The sequence below is a fragment of the Kogia breviceps genome, chromosome 19 (assembly GCF_026419965.1).
Source record: "Kogia breviceps isolate mKogBre1 chromosome 19, mKogBre1 haplotype 1, whole genome shotgun sequence".
NCBI lineage: Eukaryota > Metazoa > Chordata > Mammalia > Artiodactyla > Physeteridae > Kogia > Kogia breviceps.
The window spans coordinates 51,828,306-51,851,282 of record NC_081328.1 but is presented as its reverse complement, the minus strand read 5'-3'; the positions used below and the strand labels follow the sequence as shown (position 1 = coordinate 51,851,282).

The following is a 22,977-nucleotide window of genomic DNA, read 5'->3' as shown; positions in this document are numbered from 1 at the left end:
TTTTAAATTAATGTATTTGTTTACTTTTGGCTGCGTTGGGTCTTTGTTGCTGTGCGCGGGCTTTCTCTACTTGCAGTGAGCGGGGGCTACTCGTTATGGTGCGCGGGCTTCTCGCTGCGCTAAGAGCCCTCACTTTACATCGGTGGTTCTCACCCTTGGCTGCATGCTGGAATTATGTCAGGCGTTTGTAAAAACACTGCTGAGAGATTATGATTTAGTTAATCTGCAGTTCAACCAAAGCACTGCAATTTTTACAAAGCCCTAAGCCCTCCAGGTGTTTCTAAGTGGGTAGCCGGGGTTGAGAATCATTGCTTTGGAGCCAGATGTGTGTGGGTCTTGGCTCTGTTTAGACTTAAGAACTCTGACCTTTGACCAGGTACTTTCTGAACATTATTTTCCTTACCTCTAGAATGAGAACTGTGATACCTATTTGGGGTGTTGTAGTGGACATGCAATGAGAGTGCCTGTAAGTGCTGTTCACAGCACCTGGGAACTGGTAGGTCTTTAGATATTCTGGACACAGTCCTTCCTCAGATATATGATTTGCAAATATTTTCTCCAAGTCTATAGCTTATCTCTTTATTTCCTTTTTTAAAAAAATAAATTTATTTATTTTATTTTATTATTACTTTTTTATTTTGGCTGCGTTGGGTCTTCATTGCTGCACGCGGGCTTTCTCTAGTTGCAGCGAGAGGGGGCTACTCTTCGTTGCAGTGCGCGGGCTTCTCATTGCGGTGGCTTCTCTTGTTGTGGAGCACGGGCTCTAGGCGCTCAGGCTTCAGTAGTTGTAGCACGCAGGCTCAGTAGTTGAGGCTCACGGGCTCTAGAGCACAGGCTCAGTAGTTGTGGCGCATGGGCTTAGTTGCTCCACAGCATGTGGGATCTTCCCGGACCAGGGCTCGAACCCATGTCCCCTGCGTGGGCAGGCGGATTCCTAACCACTGAGCCACCAGGGACGCCCTCTCTTTATTTTCTTAATCTTGTCTTTTGGGGCAAGTTGAGAGCAATTCGTGGGAAGGGCCCACAGCCTTTCTGAGACTTCCAGTTAGCATAAGTGAGAAAGCGTTTCCTAGCGTTGCATTTGAACCCCGGCTCTGCTGCTGCCCGAGATCTTGCATTTCACCTTCTCGGCATCCTGCGTGTGTCAAGTCTTGGAATGACTGAGTGGCCCAGCCGAGGTCAAGCAGCTGGTGAGTGGCAGGGCCAGAACTTGAAGTCAGGGTCCAACCCAGCCTGCTTTTCAATTTCCCACTGTGCCTTTCATGACCAGTAACACAAGTCAGAGGGTTTCCCAAAGGCCTAACTATTCTGCCTGCTGGGGAAGTGGTCTGACCCCCTCTCCTTCTCAGCTGGACTCCCAGCCCTGTCCCCGTTGGAGTGACGTGGAGGGAAGAGGTTTCAGTGAGGCTCCCACACGGTGATGGAGGGTGGAATCCGGTAACCTAGTGGGTGAGCCTTTCTGGCAATCACGTGGTTGGATGGGAGGGTTTCCAGAGAGGCCTGGGGCTCAAATCTGTATGCTCTAGGATCAGGTCCAGTGTGTGGCAGGGAATTTAGTTCGACATAATCGCCATCAGTATTTCTTCCTGCCTTGCCATAAACATACTAGCTCAGCAAAAACTGTATCATTTGGTGAGTAAGAGCTTTGGAGTCAGGTAGACCAGCTGTACCACGTGTGAGCTATGTGATCCTGTGCAAAGGCATTCTGGGTATCTCCAAACATCGGATTCCTCCAAAGTAAAATGGTGATTTTATTGTCCACTTCAGAGGGCAACGGTGAGAACTGAACCAGATGATGCTTAGTCTGTAGTCATCACTCCATAAATTATTTTTTCAAATGCAGACGCAGCATCCGGATAAGTCCATTAGGAACCACCCCCCCGCAACCAGATTGGGAACCTGGCACTGCCCCCGGTGGTAGGGTCCGTGGGGACTGGGAAGCAGCCAGCTGGGGCCCCTCACCACACACCCTCCCTCTGTTCCTGCAGCAGCTGGTACCATGGAGATTGTGTACGTGTATGTCAAGAAGCGCAGCGAGTTCGGGAAGCAATGCAACTTCTCCGACCGCCAGGCAGAGCTGAACATCGACATACCGCCCAACCCTGAGCTGGCCAAGCAATTCGTGGAGCGGAACCCCGTGGACACGGGCATCCAGTGCTCCACCAGCATGTCGGAACACGAGGTGGGTCCCTGCCCCAGGGGCCGGGCCAGTGGAGGTGTGGTCCGGCAGGGTGGCTGGCCAAGGCAGGCAAGTGGGGCTGGGTGACTCCGTCCCCCTGGAAACCAGTTAGAGTGGACCAGTGAAGATGCTGGAAGTACGAGGGCAGACTCGCTCCCAGACCCACCTCGGTGCCCAGGGTCAGGACAAGGCCCAGCACCAGCCACTCCCTGGGCTGGGTGAATGTAAATCAAGACGTTCTCTCTCCCAGGGGCTCTGGCCTCACCTCTAAGACTCTTACTAGAGTTGTTTTAGGCATTGGGTACATCTGGGAGAGGTATCTGAGGGGGCCAGGGATTCACATCTACAGGACCTGCCTAGCTGGGGAAAAGGAAAGTGTCCCATAGAAAGTGCTGGTCAGAGGTGCCTCCAAGATAAAGGAACTGAGGGCCATGTTGCTGCCCAAACTCCCAGATTTCTCCTGGTCTGTCTGAACCAAGTGATCAGCTCCTGATTATGTCAAGACCTGCTGGGAGGGCTTCCCTGGTGGCGCAGTGGTTGAGGGTCCGCCTGCCGATGCAGGGGACACGGGTTCGTGCCCCGGTCCGGGAGGATCCCACGTGCCGCGGAGCAGCTGGGCCCGTGAGCCATGGCCGCTGAGTCTGCACGTCCGGAGCCTGTGCTCCGCCACGGGAGAGGCCACAACAGTGAGAGGCCCGGGTACCGCAAAAAAAAAAAAAAAAAAAAAAGACCTGCTGGGAGAAGATTAGACTGAAGGCGTTAACACAACTGTCATGTTCCCAAATCAACGGAGTGAAAATCACACTGATTTGGCCAAAACACTTTGTGGATGGCTCCAATAACTCACAGTTCAAGCAAACTGAGTTTCTTGCTTTCCTAGGGCAAGCTGCTGTCATGGGGACCAGGGTGGTTTTGTTCACGGTGTAGCCACCTAAACAAGATGGTGGCCATGAGGGCCACACCCACATCGGGGTCTCCTCTGTCAGCAGCTCCACCCTGTTGAAACTTTTAGCTTTTGTGAGAACTGGCTCAAAAAGGAAAAGGAGAAAGGGAGTGACCGCTCAGTGGGTATGGAGTCTTCATTTGGGGTGATGAGAAAGTTCTGGAATTAGTTAGCGATCATGATTGTGCAACATTGTGACTGTTCTTAATGCTACCGACTTGTACATTTTAGTCAAAATGGTAGATTTTATGTTATGTGTATTTTACCACAATTTAAAAGATGGGGGAAAACTGGGAAGGAGGAAAAGAGGTAAGTTTAAGGGGTAAAACTACATCTATGCCATCCTCCCTACAACAGAGAAGGGGCAAAGCAAGTCCGCATTCTTAATTGTTTTTATGTTTCGATTCCTGTGACATTGTAAATGGTAGAGTGGAGAAAGCTTAGTCACATTTTCCCTTGGGATCCCACAGGACCGATGGGTGGGCTCCTCTGGACCTTTAGGTCAGGTCAGAACTGGATTTTCCATAGCCACTGGCAGCATCTGCAAAGCTGCTGACTCCACAGGGGTGGCACTTTTGTGGCTGCCTGTGACCACCTGAGGACCAGAAAGTTCCTTGCTGGACCTGAAAATATAGTGGCTTTGGCCAGGGGCACCTCACGGGTCCACCCCTGAGTGCTCAGAGCCCAGGGACCCGGGAGCCCTGGGACACTGGTTTGCAGAAGTGGTCGGATGCTTCCACCAGGGCCAGGCGTCTTCTCACCTGTGGCTCTCTGTTTAGGCCAACACAGAGCGGTTTGAAATGGACAGCCGGGGGGTCAATCACGTCGAGGGGGGCTGGCCCAAGGATGTGAGCCCCCTGGAGCTGGAGCAGACAATCCGCTTCCGGAAGAAGGTGGAGAAGGATGAGAACTACATCAACAGCATCACGCAGCTGGGCTCGGTAAGGCTTCCTTCAGCGCCAGTGGTCAGGGCCTCAGCCGTCCCTCTGCTTCCCCAGCTACATGTCAAGCTCAGCAACTGTGGCTCCTCGGGGAAGGACACCAGCTACGTTATGGAACCTTCTGTCTGGGAGCAGGCAGGCAGGTCCACACAGCAGACCAGAAGAAGGTCCAAGGACTGAATGGGCTTTAAGAGGAATCTGAAAAGTGGCAAATCCTCTGGGCAAAGAGAGCCCCAAGGAACCCCACCCAGCAGCTACCTGCCAGTAGGGATCATTCATTCATTCGACACATTTGGATGGAGCTTCTAGTCTCTGCCAGGTGCAGTAGAGATTGCAAAAATGAAATTCAAATATATTCTGCCCCAAAGAGTTTATAATCCATTGAGAGACCAAAAACAAATACAGGGGTATCACTGTATAATGTAGAAAGAAAGGCTGTAAGAGAAAAGATGCTCTGCCATTTGCCCCATAAGGAGGGAGAGTTGATTTCCTGTGGAAGGAATCAGGGGAGTCTTCCTGGAAGAGGTGGCACTTGATCTCGAGCTTTTCCTTGTTGGACATTTGGAATAACGGGGAATGGCCTTCTGGGTGGAGGAAACAGGAGATGGATGCCATATATGGAGTGGTTACTAATTCTGTTTGCCTGGAGCAGTGTTTCTTCACCTTTTTTTCATTGTTGTCCCCCAACAAGCCTTTTTAGACATTGCCCCACCCCAATGAAAATGTCATACCGTAGGTGTACTATATATTTATGTACTGTATGTATATCTGTGCTTTGTATTAAAAAAAAAAAGTAATAATATTTTACCCCCAAGAACCAATTTCCACCCTTTTGGGGGGTAGATGTTGCCCCCATTGAAAATGCATGGGCTGGAAGGATGGGAAAAGACTACTAGATATTTCTCGTCCCTCCCAGACTCCATCTCAGCCCTGGTCAGGCTGAAAGGACCTCCCTTTACTGCTAAGAACTCCCGATGTGTCCTCCTCAGATCGTGGAGCACTGCATCAAACAGAATAATGCCATTGACATCTACCAGGAGTATTTTGAGGCCGAGGATGCGGTGGAGGTGATGGAAGAGGCCCCTTCAGCTAAAACCGTCAATGTTTTCAGGTACCTCCATAGCCAGGCAGGTAGGTGTCTGGCCAATTTCTTTCAGCCCTGTGCGCGGGTGCTTCCAAAGGTGACCCCTTGCCAGTCGCTCCATGCCATGGGTACAATGCCATCTGTGATCCGAGCTTAATAAGGGACAGAGCGATAAAACGCCCAGCAGACCAGTGGTGCCTACCCCGAGGGCAGGCCTGGTTGGTGGAAAGGGAGGACAGAGTCTGGGGAAAGACTAAGGCAAATTTGCAAAGCTGTGTACAAGTGTGGTTGATTCATATGGTGTAGAGAACGTATCAAGTACCAAACATCAGTGATCCGGCTGCGTTGTGAGTAAACAAGACCCTCGTCCCAAACTCTCAGGAGTGTGCCTGGGATGACCTCCACGGGCAGCAGAAATCTGACAAAAGACATTTATCCCACAGACACATGCGTGAAGTCCCTGGATAGCCACTGCGGCGGGGTGTGTGCTAATAGCCAAAGACTGGAAGGAAGCTAAACCCATCGGTAGGGGGCTGGTTCCAGCAATTCTGGTCTGCCCACACTGTTGAATACCGCGGCCGTCAGAATGGATGGGGCAGCTCCTTACGTGCCTACAGAGAGTTTCCAAGATTCACTATGTGAAACCAGAGCAAAACAAGGGGCAGAACAGTGTGTAGAGAGCACTCCTTTTTGTTTAAAATACACCTATATGCATGTGTGCCTGTATGTATGCATATGTGTATACATGTGTATGTATATATATATGCATGTGTGTGTGCAGGTATACGTGTATATGTGTGTGTGTGTGTGTGTGTGTGTATGCTCAAATATGCAGAGAATACCTGTGATTTCAGACGTGACTAGCCTCAAATGCCAACTCTAGAGGATTCATTTGGCTACCGTGACCCACTGAGGGCCCTGGGAAGTGTTTCACCCAGCCCCGGCACGACCAGTAAGGACTCTTTTCTGATCCGGGGCTGAGTCATGGTGCGCCGAGCAGGCTTCTGGCAATGGGCGTGCAAGAGAAGGGCCAGAGTGGGGCGGGGGCTGTCTGCCCTGCTGCTCCAGCCCTGCTGGGGTCTGACCTCCCATGTGGATATCCAAGAGGGCTGATGCATTAGAAGTCAGGCCATCCAACCTCCGCGTCTGACAGATGAGGAAACTGACCCTAGGAAGGGGATGTGCTCAGGGCTCACAGTGGGTGGGTGACCCAACCAAGGATGGGCCTCAGCCTGTGCTCCTTCCACTACTCTAGCAGTGCTCCCAGGGAGGAGAGCTGTGGATGAGTCACATGGCCAGAAAGTTATTTCATTTCCCACTTTCGTTCATTCCTTCCGGTGACGTCAATGACAAAGTGTCAGTTTGGGGCCAGTAAGTCTTTAATCCTCTTCTAACTCTTATACATTCTCCCACCCCTTTCATTTTTTCTATTAAGAGTTAATTTTTTTCGAGCAGTTTTTTTTTTTTTTTTTTTCCAGAGAAGGAAGGATTTATTACTTGCAACAAGTAAAGAGAGCACCTCAGATCTTTCCCGAAGCAGTGCCTCTCGAGCAGTTTTAAGTCCCCAGCAAAACTGATCAGAAAGTACGGAGAGTTCCCACATGCCCCATCCTCCCCCATCGCACACAGCTTCTCCCACCATCAGCGTCCCTCCCCTCCTCCCTCCCCGCAGGTGGAACATCTGTCACAGTCAGAGAGCAACACTGACATCATTACACCCTGCCCTTTGTCTGTTCAGGCTGCTGTATCGAAGTACCGTTAGTCGGGTGGCTTATAAACAACAGAAATTTATCCCTTACCACTCTGGAGGCTGAAAGTCTGAGATCAGGGTGCCAGCAAGGTCAAGTTCTGTGTCTGGTGAGGACTCACCGGCCCCCTGCAGTGAAAGTGCTGAGTCCTAACCACTGGACCTCCAGGGAATTCCCAGGACTCACTTTTCTAACTCAGAGACAGCCGTCTGCTTTCTGTGGACTCACAAGGCAGAAGGGGTGAGGGATCTCTGTGGGCCTTCTTTTATAAGGGCACTAATCCCATTCATTAGGGCTCCACCCTCATGACCTAATCGCCTCCCAAAGGCCCCACCTCCTAATAGCAGCCCATTGGAGATTAGGCTCCAACATATGAAATTTGGGGGGATGCCTACAGCACACCCAAAGTTTATAGTTTACATTAGCCTTCACTCTTGGTGTCATACATTCCAAATGTATTATACAGAATACTTTCACTGTCCAAAAATCCCCTGTATTTTACCTACGTATCCCTCCCTGCCCCCAAACCCTTGTCAACGACTGATCTTTGTACTGTCTCCATGCTTTTGCCTTTCCCAGAATGTCATATAGTTGGAATCATACAACATGTAGCCTTTTCAGATCGGTTTCTTTCACTTAGCAATGTGCATTAGGTTTCCACCATGTCTTTTCATGGCTTGGGAGCTCGTTTCTTTTTAATGCTGAACAATAATGATGTCTGGATGTACCACAGTTTATCCACTCATCTACCGAAGGGCGACTTGGTTGGTTCCAAGTTTGGGGAATTACGAATAAAACTGCTGTAAACCTCTGTGTGCAGGTTTTTGTGTGGACATATGTTGTCAACTCAAGTGAGCAAATACCAAGGAGCATAATGGCTGAATTCTTCAGCCTCCCTCGTAGTTTAATATTAGTGAGAAATCAAGCCTCAGGCTCGGAACTTTCAGCAAACGAAGACATCAGGCTGAAATTTAATATTTTATTTCCATTGTCTTAATTTTTATTAGTTTTTATTTATGGCTGGTGAGATCAGTTTTCCAATTAAGGGAGTCCTACCAGCTTTGTTTTTAAGATAAATTTATCTGAGCGAATGTTTAGATATGTATGAATTCTTTTTTTTTTTTTTTTTTTTTTTTTTTGCGGTACGCGGGCCTCTCACTGTCGTGGCCTCTCCCGTCGCGGAGCACAGGCTCCGGACGCACAGGCTCAGCGGCCACGGCTCACGGGCCCAGCCGCTCTGCGGCATGTGGGATCTTCCCGGACCGGGGTACGACCCCGTGTCCCCTGCATCGGCAGGTGGACTCTCAACCACTGCGCCACCAGGGAAAGCCTGTATGAATTCTTTTAAAATAACATTTAGCAAATAAGAAATTTAGGGAGCCTGGGATTTCAGTCTTCTGCCCTCTTGCCCTCCCCTAAAGGGATCCCCAGGAAATTAAGCGGCCAGCCACACACATCTCCTGGCACCCCGATGGCAACAGGAAGTTGGCAGTGGCGTACTCTTGCTTGAATTTTCAACGGGCACCTGAGGGCATGAGCAACGAATCGTACATCTGGGACCTGGGTGAGGAGCAGGGAGGTCCGGCAGCCTCAGGGGAGGATGAGGGGGTGCGGCGGAGACCAGTGGAAACTCGGAGGGAGGAAGGTAGAGGCAGCAGGACTCTCGTGGGGCTGGCCCCTCACTGGGATGCCCAACGACCCCAGAGGAAGCCACGCGGAACCAAAGCAGAAGCAGGAACTCCCTCCATTTCCAGATCCCAGGGCATTCAAGACCAGACCACATGGAGACCCAACTCTGGGTCCCTGAAGAGCATATCAGAAAGAGTCCCCCGCAGACTGAGAAGGGACCCAAGGGGTCCTCACAGGGACGCAGGGACTCACCTCTGTCCCACCTGTCCTGGCACTTTCCCCTAATTCATGGCCAGGAGGGGCAGCGTGTCCACTCGGGAGCACGGACCACTGTTGACAGAAGGGCTCACTCCAAGGGCAGAGTCTGGCAGGCGGCAGGTGATCGTGGGCTCCGTCCATGCTCTCAGACGCCCCTCATTGCTGTCGTCGTGAAAATAAACGTCAGCCTTTATGAGCAGGTGTCTGTGCCACGCACAGGACTGAGCCCTTTACACTCCTGAGCTCTGCACAATGAGCTCTTAGCGCTGCCCCGTGGGCCGGGCTCCATCATCACCCCTGCTGTACAGACAGGGCAGCTGGTTCACACAAGTCGGGGGAGAGGTGACTCTTTGTAAAAGCCTTAAACCTCATTTAATACCGAACCTGGAAAATGGACTAGAATGAAAATCACACACACACAATGCTGAGTCCCAAAAATAAAACCAGTAGAAGAGCCTCCAGGGCTAGATGCTGGCCACTGAGGACCAGAGATTGCAGCCTGGAGAGGGGCTTCCAGGCTTCCCCCTGCCACCCCACCACCTGTAGAAGGAGTTAAAGTGTTTGACCCTGTCCTTATTTTTCCAGGTCTGGTAGAATATATATATATAGTTGTTGTTGTTGTTCTGCTTTGTAGAAAACCCCAACAGGCCAGAAATTGCCCTAAAGCCGTCTTCTCCTCTTGTCACCTTGGAATACAACCCCAAAGATTCCCACGTGCTCCTGGCAGGCTGCTACAATGGGCAGATCGGTAAGGAGGGACCCCCCCACACACACCCCGGCACTTAACCAGGCGTCAGCCCGAGTCCCCTGCAGGCTCTCAGGCAGCTTGGCCCCTGCTGCTGTCTGGCCAGGGCCCACCAAGCCTGGCCAGGCTTGCCGTGGAGGACAAAGTGGGGTGGGGACTTCCTGCAACTTCCAGACGTCAAGGTGAGACAGGTTTTGCTGATAGCTCAGCCGTGTCTTCAGTTGTAGAAGTTCAAGTGAGTCTAAAATGAGTTCAAAATAAAAAGTTAAGAAAATTCCGGGCCAAGTAAAGTCAAGAAACATTCACTGTACACCTACCCTGAGCTAGGTAGGCTAGGTTAGCTAGAGGCAAAGGGGTTATGAGACCACTGGGCAGCTCCATCTCAGGAGGTGCAGTCGGGGCAACCTATACGGTAATGGGTGTGAGTAATACCAGCCGTATAGAGTGAATGTTGGGGGGGGGAGGGAAAAAAAAGAATTATAGAACTGACTAAAACAAGAGGTGTGAAGATCATTTACAGTGAGATTCATTCAGTTTAGAAACTGATTCTATCAAAACTTGTTTAAAACCAGCTTACCGTCTTGCTTGTTCTTTCATTAGTGAGTTAAATAAAACTTCATACATTTTAAAAAAAAAAAAAGAATGAATGAGGAAGTGTTACTACTCTTCTGTTTGGTTTTTTTTTTTTTTTTTTGGAAGAGTTTGTGAACTGTTGATAGCCATTCTTCTTTAAATATTTGGTAGAATTCACCAATGAAGCCATCTGGTCCAAGGATTTTTCTTATTGGTAGTTTTAAAGTTGAAAATTCAACCTCTTTATTTGTTACAGGTCTTCTCACGTTTTCTATTTCTTCTTGAATCAGTTTTGATAGTTTGTGTCTTTCTAGAATTTTTCCTTTTCATCTAGGTAATCTAATTTGTTGACACAATTGTTCATTCTCTTACAATCCTTTCATTTCTGTAAGGTTGGTGGTAACATCTCCTATGTCTTTCCTGGTCTTAGTAATTTTAGCGTTCTCTCCTTTTCACTTGGTCAGTCTAGCTAGAGGTTGGTAAATTTTGTTTTATTTTCAAAGAACCAACTTTTTATTTTATTGATTTTTCTCAGTTTTTAAACTCTCCATTTCATTTATTTCTACTCTAATCCTTATTATTTCCTTCCTTCTGCTTGCTTTGGGTTTATTTTGCTCTTCTTTTTCTAAATTTCTTAAAGTGGAAGGTTCAATTATTGATTTGAGGTTTTTAAAAATATAGATATTTACAGTTATACATTTACCTCTAAACGCAGCTTTAGCTACACTTAAGTTTTGGTATGCTGTCTTCTCATGTTCATTCATTTCAAGGTATTTTCTAATTTCCCTTTGACTTCTTCTTTGACCCATGGATTATTTAGATGTATGTTGTTTAATTTCTCTATGTTTGTGAATTTTCCGGTTTTCCTTCAGTTATTGGTTTCTAGTTTTATTCTGTTATGGTAAGAAAAGATACCTTGCATGATTTCAAGCTTTAAACTCTATTGAGACCTGTTTTATGGCCTAACATGTGGTCTATCCTGGAGAATGTTCCCTGTGCACTTGAGATGAATGTTTTCAGCTTGTTGTCATCTGGAGCCAATATATCTCACAGACTTTGCTGGGAGGCTCTGTGTGCATACTTGAGCATACCTCCAACACTCAGCCAGGCAGTAGCCAACTCTGCCTTAGCCGCTGCACCGAGCCTTAAGGTCAGCCAGAGGTGAAAGCTTAGGGCCTCCTCAGTTCTTTCCTAAGTATGTGTGCAGCCCTGGGAATGCACACAGCTGTACCCATGCATGTGACCTTCTAGGTTCCAGGAGCTTTTCAAAACCCCTGTGGACATTCTCCAGCTTTTCCTTTCAAGCTTTTTGGTTAGCCTATTGTTTGACCCACTTGTTATCCACCACTGTGGGGCACTGCAAAGTTAATCAGTTGTCTGTAATTGTAATTATTTTCAAACTTGCCTTCTTAAAAAGATTTTTTTCACTGGGCAAGCTCCAAGTCAAGGTGAATATAGACAGCCTTGCAAGTGGGGGGTCTTCCAGGGAACCACCAGACAGACAGGTCAAATAATGACAATTCTTTGAAATGGGAGACTTTGAAAGAGCTCCAGCTCCATTCTGCTCCATCCTTTGGCTGCCAGGCTGTTGGTTTTTTACCAGGAAGGCAGAATGTTATTTTTCAAGGCTACCATAGAAGCGGAGAGTATAGGATCCTAACTAGGGCAAGTCAAAATGCAACGGAACTTACTGTTCTTACCAAGATTCAGCCGTGTTTCTCAAATAAACACTCTGATTTGCTGCCAGCCTTTGGCTAATTTCCAGAGTTCTGAAAAAGTTGATTCTGACCAATTTTGCCAATGTTCTCTTGGCCTTTATGGAGGAGAGAATTCTCGGAGGTCTTTACTCTGCCGTTTTTGCTGGTAGGACACCCAGAAAACTGAGGTTGGTATCCCTGGTGAGCTCAGAAGAAACCTGCCCACGTGGGCCCTGCAGGTTCCTGCCTGCACTTCACCTCTCGCCTTGAAGTAACCAAACAATTAATCCTCCTGTCTGCATCCCCGGCCAGACTCAACCAGACATGAAAAGGGTTCCCCCTTCCCTCCTGTCTTCACGAGCTCTCCTATGTTCCCCTCTTGCTCCAGGAGCAGGGGCCGGAATGGCTGGGACACTTCTCAGCAACTCTCTGTGGCCAGGCTGCCTCCTGGCCTCCTAGCCTCCTGAGGCCTCTGATCTCCCTCTTAGACCTGCTGCCTCCTCTCCAGGGGAGCTCCTGGGTTATGAAATAGACGTGGGCTCCCATAAACCTCCTGCAGTTTTATCTGGGTGCCCAGGCTCTAAAAGACTGAAGCAAAGCCACTTGGCCACGATTTATTCAGGAACCCAGGCTTGCTCATCATTCATAACCCCTTTCAGTGGTTTTTCTTGCCAGCTCGGACCAGCCCAGGCTCTGGGGCTCTGCTGTCTGTAAGAAAGACATGGTGGGACCCTCCCTGGAGTACTGCTTTGCCCAAGCAGAGAGAGCTTAGCTAAGAAAACCTGTTTCTGGGCCAGACTGGTCCAGGGCCAAATGCCTTGGGCTTGGATTCCATAAATCAAGACTTATGGATCATGGACTTTTGTTGTTGTTTTACAAAACCAGCTTTCCTAGAAACAGCTCTGAGTAATAGGGTGGGTCCTCGCTATACACTCGTGGGAAAATGAAAACAGAATCCACTGGGACAAAATAATAGGTAAGCTTCGAGTCTTTCTTGGTAAAACAGAAGAAGCGACGTACTAATTATCAATCAGAAGAAAGGATAAATCTCTCTCTGTGTGTTTCTTTCCGATCAGATGCAGCAAAGGTACAGAGGCGAAAAGGGAATGAGTGGATGCAGCAGGAGAGATCTGCATAGATGTTTTTACTTCCCAGAGCCTTTCCCTGGGGTGGAGGTGCTCCTCTCTCTTTGCCTGGCTCACCGCATCCCGAGGATCCTCCTCAGTCTTAGTTCCTTCTCACTTCCTCCAGGAAGCCTTCCCTGACTGCCTCCGTGTGTCTCCTTCTGGAGCAATCACAGCACGGGCTGTACTTGCAGATCTCCCTTCCTGTCTCCCAGGGACTGTGGCTCTCTGAATCCCAGTGGCTTCTCCAGTGCCCAGTGTCACGCTCAACACGTGTTAGGGGCTCAGTGGAATGAACGAAGCATGCTTTGGGGGCTGGTAGGGAACTCGGGCGGGTTTGAACTTAGCCCCGCTTCTAAAACACCACATACCTGCCAAACCAAGACAAGCAGCATCCCTCTATCCCGTGCTCCCTGCACTAAGAAAGGAAGCCTGTGCCCCCGTCACATCCCCTTCATTTTCTTCCCCGCCAGCCTGCTGGGACACCCGGAAGGGCAGCCTGGTGGCAGAGCTGTCCACCATTGAGTTCAGCCACCGAGACCCTGTTTACGGCACCATCTGGCTGCAGTCGAAGACGGGCACCGAGTGCTTCTCGGCATCCACCGACGGGCAGGTACCAGCCAGCCAGGCGCTGGAGGGGGCGAGGGGGCGGGGATCAGTAGCAGGTTCCCGGCGTCCCACTGAATTACCTAAGAATGTTTGTCATCCCTTTTTTTTCTTTATTTTATTTTTTTTTTTGCGGTACGCGGGCCTCTCACTGTTGTGGCCTCTCCCGTTGCGGAGCACAGGCTCCGGACGCGCAGGCTCAGCGGCCACGGCTCACGGGCCCAGCCGCTCCGCGGCACGTGGGATCCTCCCGGACCGGGGCACGAACCTGCGTCCCCTGCATCGGCAGGCGGACTCTCAACCACTGCGCCACCAGGGAAGCCCCATTCCATTTTTAAATTGAATAATAGGTAATACATGCACACGGAACAAGATCCCAAAGGTACAAAAGGGCTGACAGTGAAACGCCTTCCTCCCACCTCTACCTTTAAGCCTCCCAGTCCCCCTCCCTGTAGGCGCCCCCCTACATCAGCCTCCGGGGTCCGTGTCTGCCTACAGCAGCAAACGTGTCTGTCTGTGCTCTCTTTCTGTACACCTTGCACGTTGATCTGCACTTGACGTTTTTCATTTAGCATGTCTTGCAGATGATTACATATACCGTAAAGCGCTGCCCCACGCCTGCTAAGGACTTAACAAATGATGGGTGTGCTGGAATTTGTTTAAGTGGATTTTAATATTTTGTAGTTACCAAAAAATGTGGCAAAGAGTGTGTTTGTATATAGCTTACTGCACACATGGGAAGCATACGTTCCTGGCGGTGGGATTTCTGGGCCAAAGCACGTGTGCGTTTTGAATGTTGCTATGTATTGCCCTGCTGTGAGGAACCTTTAGGGATACAGACTCCAGGGCCCACACCTGGCAATTTTCCTTCAGTAGGTCTGGGGTGAGGCCCTGGCATCCGGAGTTTAGGAAGCTTGCTCACGTCTCTGATGATGGGCCAGGCTTCGGACCGTGGACCAGAGGACTGATTCCCAAAGCGTGCTTGTTCCCTCGGGTTGCTGGTGGCCTCTGTCAGACACCCCTTTGGCCCCAGTGAGTGGCCCCAAAAAGGTCAAGGAGGCAAAAGTCAGGAGAGTTGCGGGACCTCGGGTCTCCAAGTTGGCCCCTCCTCCCATCAGGTCATGTGGTGGGACGTCCGGAAGCTGAGCGAGCCCACCGAGGTCGCCGTCATGGACGTCACCAAAAAGGGACAGCTGGAGCATGCCCTGGGGGCCGTCTCCCTGGAGTTCGAGCCTACTCTGGTGGGTGTCCCTTCCTCTCCCTTCCCTGACTTCCATTGCCAGGGCAGCCAAAGCCAAGGGCAGACCCGTGGCTACTGTGTCCGACAGACCCCGGGGCTGCTTCTCACCCTGTGCACTGGACCATCCTCCTAGACCTGTGAGGTCGTTACAACCACTTTCCAGCAGGGGGCAGCAGAGCAGAGGAAGGAGGCCATTCTAATTCCCTCAAGAGTCGCCATCTGGCTGGCGTCCAGGCCGGTCAGAAGGCAAACTTTCTGAAAGGACAGGATTCCAGAGAGGCCCCATGCTACGAGAAGAGCCCCGTCCACAAGCAGCATTCAGGGGCCAGGCTCCAGCTCTGTCCCTGCCTCACGTGGGACCCTGGGCCAGTGGCTTCACTTCCGTGGGGAGAGAAGAGGTGCTGGAGAGGAAAGTGAGATCAGAGGAGGCTCCTTGGCAAACCAGAGCACGGGCCCAGGATGGCATTTAGTAACTGAGAAGGAACAGTAAAGAAATACCAAAGTGGTAATGCGGTTGTGTCCGAGGAGGGAAGCTTCTAGAAGCGGCAAGTGAAGACTCCCTCCAAAGCAAGAAAACGACCTTTCCAGATGGCTCTTGGCCTGGCTCCCCCTTGGGATCGCCACTGGTTTGCTTCCAGGCCGTGTGACGTCATTCCCAGGCCCTTAGGAGGTGGAGGCGCTCTGGCCTCACCCCTGCCCTGGGAGTCCCCACCCCCACCCCCCAGGCTGGGAGATCAATGTGGTGGACAAGGTGGAAGACAGTTTCACTGACCACCCCCAGCCCTGGACGTGGAGTCACAGTGGGGAGGACCCAGAGAAACATTCTGTCCCCGAATCAGAGGTTTCTGGGCCAAGTGCTAGATGCAATGACCTCACTGCTACTAGCCCTCACCTCTCCCACACTGGGTGCTGGACCCTGGTAACTGCCTTACGTGATGAGCTTGTGTGATCACCCACGAGACCGTCTTGTGAGGTGATGTGATTATCCCTACTTTGCAGATAAACAACTTCATCTTAGGGAGGTAAGTCACATGCTCTAGAACACGGGGATGCTGGGGCTCAGACCGAGGGCTCTGACCCCGAGGCCCCGGCTCTCCACCCCCTGCCCCACCAAGGAGTCTGAGGCAGGAAGGGCCACCGGGACCTGGGCGGTTTATCTCCCTTTACTGGCTTGCAGAAGCCCTGGAGTTGACTTCATTCCTTACTTTTCTGGGACTCTCGAGCTGTGTCTCTTTCCCTTCCTTTTATTTATTTATTTTTTTGGTTTACTTTTTATTGGGGTATAGTTGCTTTACAATGTTGTGTTATTTTCTGCTCTACAGCAAAGTGAATCAGTTATACATAATACATATGTCTACTCTTTTTTAGATTCTTTTCCCATGTATGTCATCACAGAGTATTGAGTAGAGCTCCCCGTGCTACACAGAAGGTCCTTGTTATCTATTTTGTATATAGTAGTGTGTATACGTTAATCCCAATCTCCTAATTTATCACTTCCCCACACCTTTCCTCCTTGGTAACCGTAAGTTTCATTTCGATATCTGTGAGTCTGTTTCTGTTTATGAATAGATTCATTTGGGGTTTTCTTGTTTTGTTTTGTTCTTTAAATATTTATTTATTTAGTCTACGCGGGGTCTTAGTTGCGGCAGGCGGGATCTTTAGTTGCGGCACGCGAGCTGCTTAGTTGCAGCATGTGGGCTTCTTAGTTACAGCATGAGGACTCTTAGATGCGGCATGCGCGTGGGATCTAGTTCCTGACCAGGGATCGAACCCGGGCCCCCTGCGTTGTGAGCGCGCAGTCTCCCTAGATAGGTTCATTTGTATCATTTTTAAATTAGATTCCACATATAAGTGATATCATAGAATCTTTGTCTTTGTCTGACTTACTTCACTTAGTATGATCATCTCTGGGTCCATCCATGTTGCTGCAAATGGTATTATTACATTCTTTTTTAACGGCTGAGTAATAGTCCATCGTATATATGTATCACCTCTTCTTTATCCATTCCTCTGTTGATGGGCATTTAGGTTGCTTCCATGTCTTGGCTATTGTAAATAGTGCTGTAGTTAACATTGGGGTGCATGTATATTTTCAAATATATGCCCAGAAGTGGGATTGCTGGATCATATGGTAGTTCTATATTTAGTTTTTTAAGGAACCTCCTTACTGTTCTCCACAATGATTGTACCAATTTACATTCCCACCAACAGTGTAGAAGGGTCTTCACTTTCCTTTGACCCTCCAATCTGTAGCCCAGTTGTTCTTTTTAATTGTAGTCAAAACAAAAACAAAAAAACACACATAATGTAAAATGTACCATCTTAACCATTGTTAAATATATTTACATTGTGGGCTCTCCGGAGCTTTTTCATCTTACAAAACTGACGCTCCGTACCTTTTAATCAACAAACTCCCCATTTTCCCCTCCCTTCAGCCCCTTCAACTTTCTGTGTCTGTGAATTTACCTCCTCCGGGTACCTCACTTTAGTGAACACTTCCTGCGTTTGTCTTTCTGTGATGAGCTTTTTTCACTTAGTACAACGTCCTCAAGGTTTGTCAAGATTGTAGCACGCGGCAGAATTTCCTTCCTTTCTGAGGCCAACTGATCTTGCATTGTATGGGCAGACCACGTGTCGTTCACATGTCGATGACACTCGGGTGTTGCGAATAAAGATGCTATGGACACGGGTGTACAAGGTCGACCAGTTTTGACGGGAGTAGTAGTTGGAGGCCGGAGGGAGCTCTTCTAGATCCATGTTTTACATCATCGATTCAGTCATTTACCGTATGTGTAAACATTCAGGATCTTTATGGCAAAATGCTCAGTGGACACAGTGAGGCTACACGACGAGGGCTGGTGATGAGATTGTCCAGGGACCAGAAGCGTCAGGGAGGGGCTTCATTATATATTTGTGGGGCCCTCGGGCAGGTTTAAACAAGCGTGGGATCTGATCAAGCGCGAGAGTGGGCGCAGCTCCCTAGAAGGGGGCGGGGCACAGCGCGAGCAGAGGCTCCAACCGAAGGCACTTTCAGCACCTTTGGACCCCCCGCCGTCCTGCCGCTGCACCCCTCTGACTCCGGAAAACCGCTCGCCTGGCCAGCTAAACCCTGAGCTGATGCTCCATGGAGCCTTTCGCTCACGTGTCGCCCCCTCCACAGCCGACCAAGTTCATGGTGGGCACGGAGCAAGGCGTCGTCATCTCCTGCAACCGCAAGGCCAAGACGTCGGCTGAGAAGATCGTGTGCACCTTCGCAGGCCACCACGGCCCCATCTACGCCCTGCAGCGAAACCCGTTTTACCCGAAGAACTTTCTGACCGTCGGCGACTGGACCGCCCGCATCTGGTCAGAAGACAGCCGGGAGTCGTCCATCATGTGGACCAAGTGAGGCGGGTATTCGGGGCGGGAGAGCGAGGCCGGGGGCGGAGGGGACAGAGGGGGCCCAGCCCAGCCCGGGAGCGCGCTGAGCCTCTCCGCGTCCGCCCATAAAAGGGAGGAAGCACTCCTCCACAAACAGCCAAGCTTACGCGGGGCCAGTGGCTTGATTACTTCACAGGGGAAGATGCTTCCGAGCGCACGTTCGTCCGCCGCTGGGCGTTGAGGTGGTGACCATGTCCGGCTGTTGTGCGTAGCGCTGCAGCGGACATGGGAGGGCAGGTGTCTCTTCGAGATCCTGATTTCAATTCCTTCGGATAAAGACCCGGAAATGGGATTGAGGACCCTCCACACTGTCCTCCATGGCGGCTGCACCAATGTACATTCCCACCCACAGTGCACAAGGGTTCCCTTTTCCCCACCCCCTCTCCAGCGCTCATCTTTTCTTTTCCTAATAACTTAGCCACCCTCACGGCTGTGAGGTGATTTCTCGTTGTGGCTTTGATGGCCCTCCTCTGATGATGAGGGAGGTTGAGCATCTTTTCACGTACCTGTTGGCCATATGTGTGTCTTCTTTGAAGAAATGTCTGTCTGGGTCCTTTGCCCATTTTTTTTAATCGGGTTATTTGGTGTTTTGCTATTGAGTCGTATGAGTTCCTTCTATATTTAGGATGTGAACCCCTTATCAGATAGATGGCTTGCGAATATTTTCTTTAGGTTGCCTGTGCATTTTTTAAATTTATTTTTTAATTAATTGATTTATTTAAAAACTTTTAATGACGTGTAGTTGACTTACAACGCTGTGTTAGCTGCCTTTTCATTTCATTGACTGTTTCCTTTGCCGTGCGGAAGCTTTTTAGGCTGATGTTAATCCCACGTGTTTATTTTTGCTTTTGTTGCTTGTGCCTTTGGTGCCATATTCAAAAGGTCATTGCCAAGGCCAATGTCAAGGAACTTTCCCACTACATTTTCTTCTAGAAGTTTTATGGTTTCAGGTCATACGTTTTAGCCTTTAATTCATCTCGAGTTGATTTTTGTATACAGTATAAGATAAGGGTCCAATTCCATTCTTCACTGCAGAGATCGTTGAAAATCTAGGTTAAACCAAGTAGGAAGTATAACACTCTCTTCATCTCGGTGGCATGAACTTTTCTGGGCAACTTTTCCTTTCTCCAACTCCTTTCAAGTGAGTCTCACGGCTGGGGGACTGGGCCCAAGCCTGTGCCCCAGAGTTGGCTGTGAACAACGTCAGTGACCAGCCCCTGGGAAGGACCCCACCCAAAACCCTTTATAGTGCAAACTGTGAGCTGTGGGTGGCGAGGCTGGCGTGGCTAGAAGTCAGTCACAAGGAAGAACTTCCTGCCCAGCAATGAAATCCTGGAGCCGGGGCGGGGCTGGATGAGTAGGGCTGCGGCTCAGCTGGCTCTCCATCCCTCCCAACCACAGGGGTCCCTGACCGGTGGCACCTGGCTCCCAACAGGTACCACATGGCTTATCTCACTGATGGCGCCTGGAGCCCGGTAAGGCCAGCGGTCTTCTTCACCACCAAGATGGACGGGACCTTGGACATCTGGGACTTTGTGTTCAAGCAATGTGACCCCGCCCTCAGCCTGAAGGTCACGTGCACCTGCCTCCCCGTGCACCCAGGCCCTCAGACTCTGGTGGCACGGCAGAATCACCTGAGGGGAATTTAAAAAGGAAAAAAAGCAGATGCCCGGCCTTTCCTCCCTCCAGGCCTGTTCCTTCAGAAGCCGGGGTGCAGGCTCCCGGCAGCTGACCCCTTCCAGCCTGAGCTAACGTTATCCTATCAGCAAAGCCGGAGCAGAGACCTGCAGGCTAGGGCCGTGGAAAAGCACGGGGCTGGGGAAACTGCAGAAGGAAAGTGGGGGCTGAAGGGGCTTCCCTGGCGGTCCAGTGGTTAAGACTCCACGCTCCCAAGGCAGGGGCCACGGGTTCGATCCCTGGTCGGAAACTAAGATGCCAAGCGCCCAACAGTGCAGCAAGGAAAAAAAAGAAAGAAAGAAAGAAAGTGGGGCTGGACTGAAGGGGTGGGTGTGGGGGGAAGGCTGAGGCGGAAGATGAGGCTGCGGGTGAAGGGTTTTACAGCCAGTCGTAGAGTGTGAACTTCATCCTGTGGGTTGAGGCTGGGGTCCCCCTCAATCGGGGGAGTCACCAAGGGTGTCTGAATGGGGCTGCTTGGCTAAGTCTCCCCAAGAGCCAGATAATCAGAGCGACAAAGGGTGACGTGTTTCCTCTCTCCTCCCTCACCCGGGTCTGCCTGACCCTCCGACAGGTGTGTGACGAGGCCCTCTTCTGCCTCCGGCCACAGGACAATGGCTGTTTCATTGCCTGTGGCTCCCAGCTGGGGACAGCCACGCTGCTGGATGTCTCGAGTGGGCTGTGCACCCTCCAGAGGGATGAGAAGAGCATGGTTTCCTCGGTAGGTGCGGGCCCCGGGCGAGGCGCGCGCCAGCTCCTGTCCTGACCTGGCCCCCTGGCCAAGCGGGCCAGTCAGGGAAGAACAGATGCCCTTTTCTGTCACCTCCTGCGAAATGGATGGATATTTGGGGGTAGATCAGGAAAGGAGCCCGAGAAATGGGTGTTGGGAATGTCTGAATCCACCCTGGCTTCACTACTCAGTAGCCAAGTGGCCCTGGGCAAGTCACTTTACGTCTCCAAGCTTCAGTTTTCTTCAGCTGCAAATCCAAGTGGTTCGACTCGGTCAGTTTGTCTAGTTTCAGACAACATACTTTTGGGGCAGCAGAACCTGTCCAAGGAAGGCTTAGCGGAATGCCTCTAGAGAAGACAGCTAGCTGCAAGGGGACTGTCCTGGGGAAGGCGCCCTGGGGGCTGAGGTCCATCACCCCGGAGGTGCCTGCCCGCCTCTCCCACGGCCTCTTTGTCCCTGTGCACAGATATTTGAGCGTGAGACCCGGCGGGAGAAGATCCTGGAGGCCCGGCACCGTGAGATGCGACTGAAGGAGAAGGGCAGGGCGGAGGGCAAGGTTGACGACCTGAGGGAGGAGGAGCCTGCCTTGAACCTGGAGGAGCTGGTCACCAAGGCCGAGGAGGAGTTCTTTGATGTTATCTTCACGGAGCTGAAGAAGAGGGAAGCGGAAGCCACGAAGGAGCCCAAGCGCGTAGGGGCCTCGAGCGGGCTCGGGGTGGCGCAGCGGGGAGGGAGCCACGGTGCCCGGGGCTGCCTGCTTGCTGACCTCGGGCGGCTGCGAGCAAGTGGCCTCGCCAGGTGGACCTTCATTTGTCCGTCTGGCAAGTGGGAGGAATTACTCCCTTCCTCCGGAGGAATCCTAAGTCTCCAGACAGACTTCAGGCCCCCTGAGCGCAGAGCCGTACCCTGTCCTTCTTGAGATCCTCCTCTCCCCAGCACGACGGGGACCTAGTGAACATGCATGTGACCCGGGCTACATGAGCCAGCGGAGAAGAGGGAGCCTGGAGGCCCCGGGAGGAGGGGGCTGTGAGATCCGTGATGACCCCTCCCTCCTAGCGTCAGGGGGTGACATCTGTCCTGAGCTCAGCCATCCATGGCCCCGGCTCCAAAGCACCTTCTAGCTGTATCGCCTGGGCTGATCACTTCACTTCTCGGTTCCTTCATTTTCATCTGGAAACTGAGGAGATGGAGTGACAAAGGTAGTGTCACCTTCCAGGCCCTCTTCGGTACCAGGGGACAAAGAAAAAGACATGGTCTGTCTGGGCTCTTGCCTTTAGGGGCCCACAGATAGGACGCTAAGATGTGAAAGAGTGAAAGCACAACACGGAAGGGAAAAGAACAAGCAAGTGTGGGCCAGCGTCTGCCCTTGTAAGCAAGATCGGCCACCTAGTCAGGGAAGGAAGGAAAACGTGGGGCCCCCTACTTCAGAAGTATTGAGAAGTTCAAGGGCCTTCCCTGGCGGTCCAGTGGTTAAGACTCTGCGCTTCCACTGCAGGGGGTGCGGGTTCGATCCCTGGTCACGGAGCTAAGATCCCTCATGCCTCGTGGCCGAAAAGAGAAAAAGAAAGAAGTGTTGAGAAGTTCAAGACAGTGGCAGCCGACACTAAAGCGAGCGTGGAGCCCTGGTCAGCACAGGCCGCGTGGCCGCACAGGGCGCCGGCCCACGAAGCCGGCCCTGGCAGCGAGAGGGGCTGTGTGTCCAGTTCTCGGGCACGGATGGAGCGACAGGGGGACGGGAGGTGGGTTTGCACGCGGGGGAGCTCACCGCTTCCATCCCTTGACTGCTCATCATCTCTGCCTCTCTCCCACTGGGTCTCGAGACAGGCTGTCATTTATGTGGGCGTATCTTGCATTTGGAAGTACTCGGATCTGAGCGGCTTTATTCTCACACCATCTGGTGGTACAGGTGGGGCTGAGGCGAGGCCGGAGTCCTGCCTTTCTGACCCACAGCCCGGGTTCCTCCCACCCATCCCCCCGGGCCCTCCAGCCCTCCAGCAGGTGATGCCGACACGGTGCAATGTGGCCACTGGCTCTGTGTCTGGCGCTGGACACCCCCAGATGTGCTCCTCACAGCGGCGTGAACACTCTGGATGGAGAAGCTGGCTCTCGGAAGGGGTTAAGCTACGCGGAACCTGGCCCCCGCCTTCTCCTGCGCGCCACACGCTTCCTGCCTGTCTCTGCGTCTCTGCAGCTGGCTAGACATTCTGGGGTCAGAGCTGAGAACGCACTGCTGGGTCCTCGCATGCATTATCTCTAATCGCAGCCACAGCCCTGCAGGGAATCATGTCCCCTGTAAAGAGGGGACCAAGGAGACTCAGGAGGAACTAGCTCGAGGTGGCCCAGGCAGCAGGCGGCAGGTGCCCGAGGCCGTGCCCCCCCCGTCCAT

General features: G+C 51.4%; 3 protein-coding genes across 3 annotated transcripts in view; all 3 read left to right on the top strand.

The window, feature by feature from the left end:
- TTYH2 (tweety family member 2) overlaps nt 1–2,050 on the top strand; it is a 50,891-nt gene extending 48,841 nt beyond the window's left edge. Inside the window, exon 15 of the transcript XR_010838354.1 lies at nt 1,989–2,050. The gene's annotated coding sequence lies outside the window, so the exon portion shown is untranslated. The remainder of the gene's footprint in view (nt 1–1,988) is intronic.
- Nucleotides 2,000–22,641, top strand: DNAI2 (dynein axonemal intermediate chain 2). The gene is given in 13 exon segments (XM_067022188.1): nt 2,000–2,182; nt 3,902–4,063; nt 5,053–5,174; nt 8,317–8,459; nt 9,417–9,530; nt 13,395–13,534; nt 14,646–14,768; nt 17,928–18,151; nt 19,623–19,758; nt 20,436–20,582; nt 21,058–21,282; nt 21,808–21,867; nt 21,869–22,641. Coding segments are annotated over 13 exon segments (2,031 nt in total). The 3' UTR covers nt 22,121–22,641.
- KIF19 (kinesin family member 19) overlaps nt 21,777–22,977 on the top strand; it is a 28,280-nt gene continuing 27,079 nt past the window's right edge. Inside the window, exon 1 of the mRNA XM_067022183.1 lies at nt 21,777–21,790. The gene's annotated coding sequence lies outside the window, so the exon portion shown is untranslated. The remainder of the gene's footprint in view (nt 21,791–22,977) is intronic.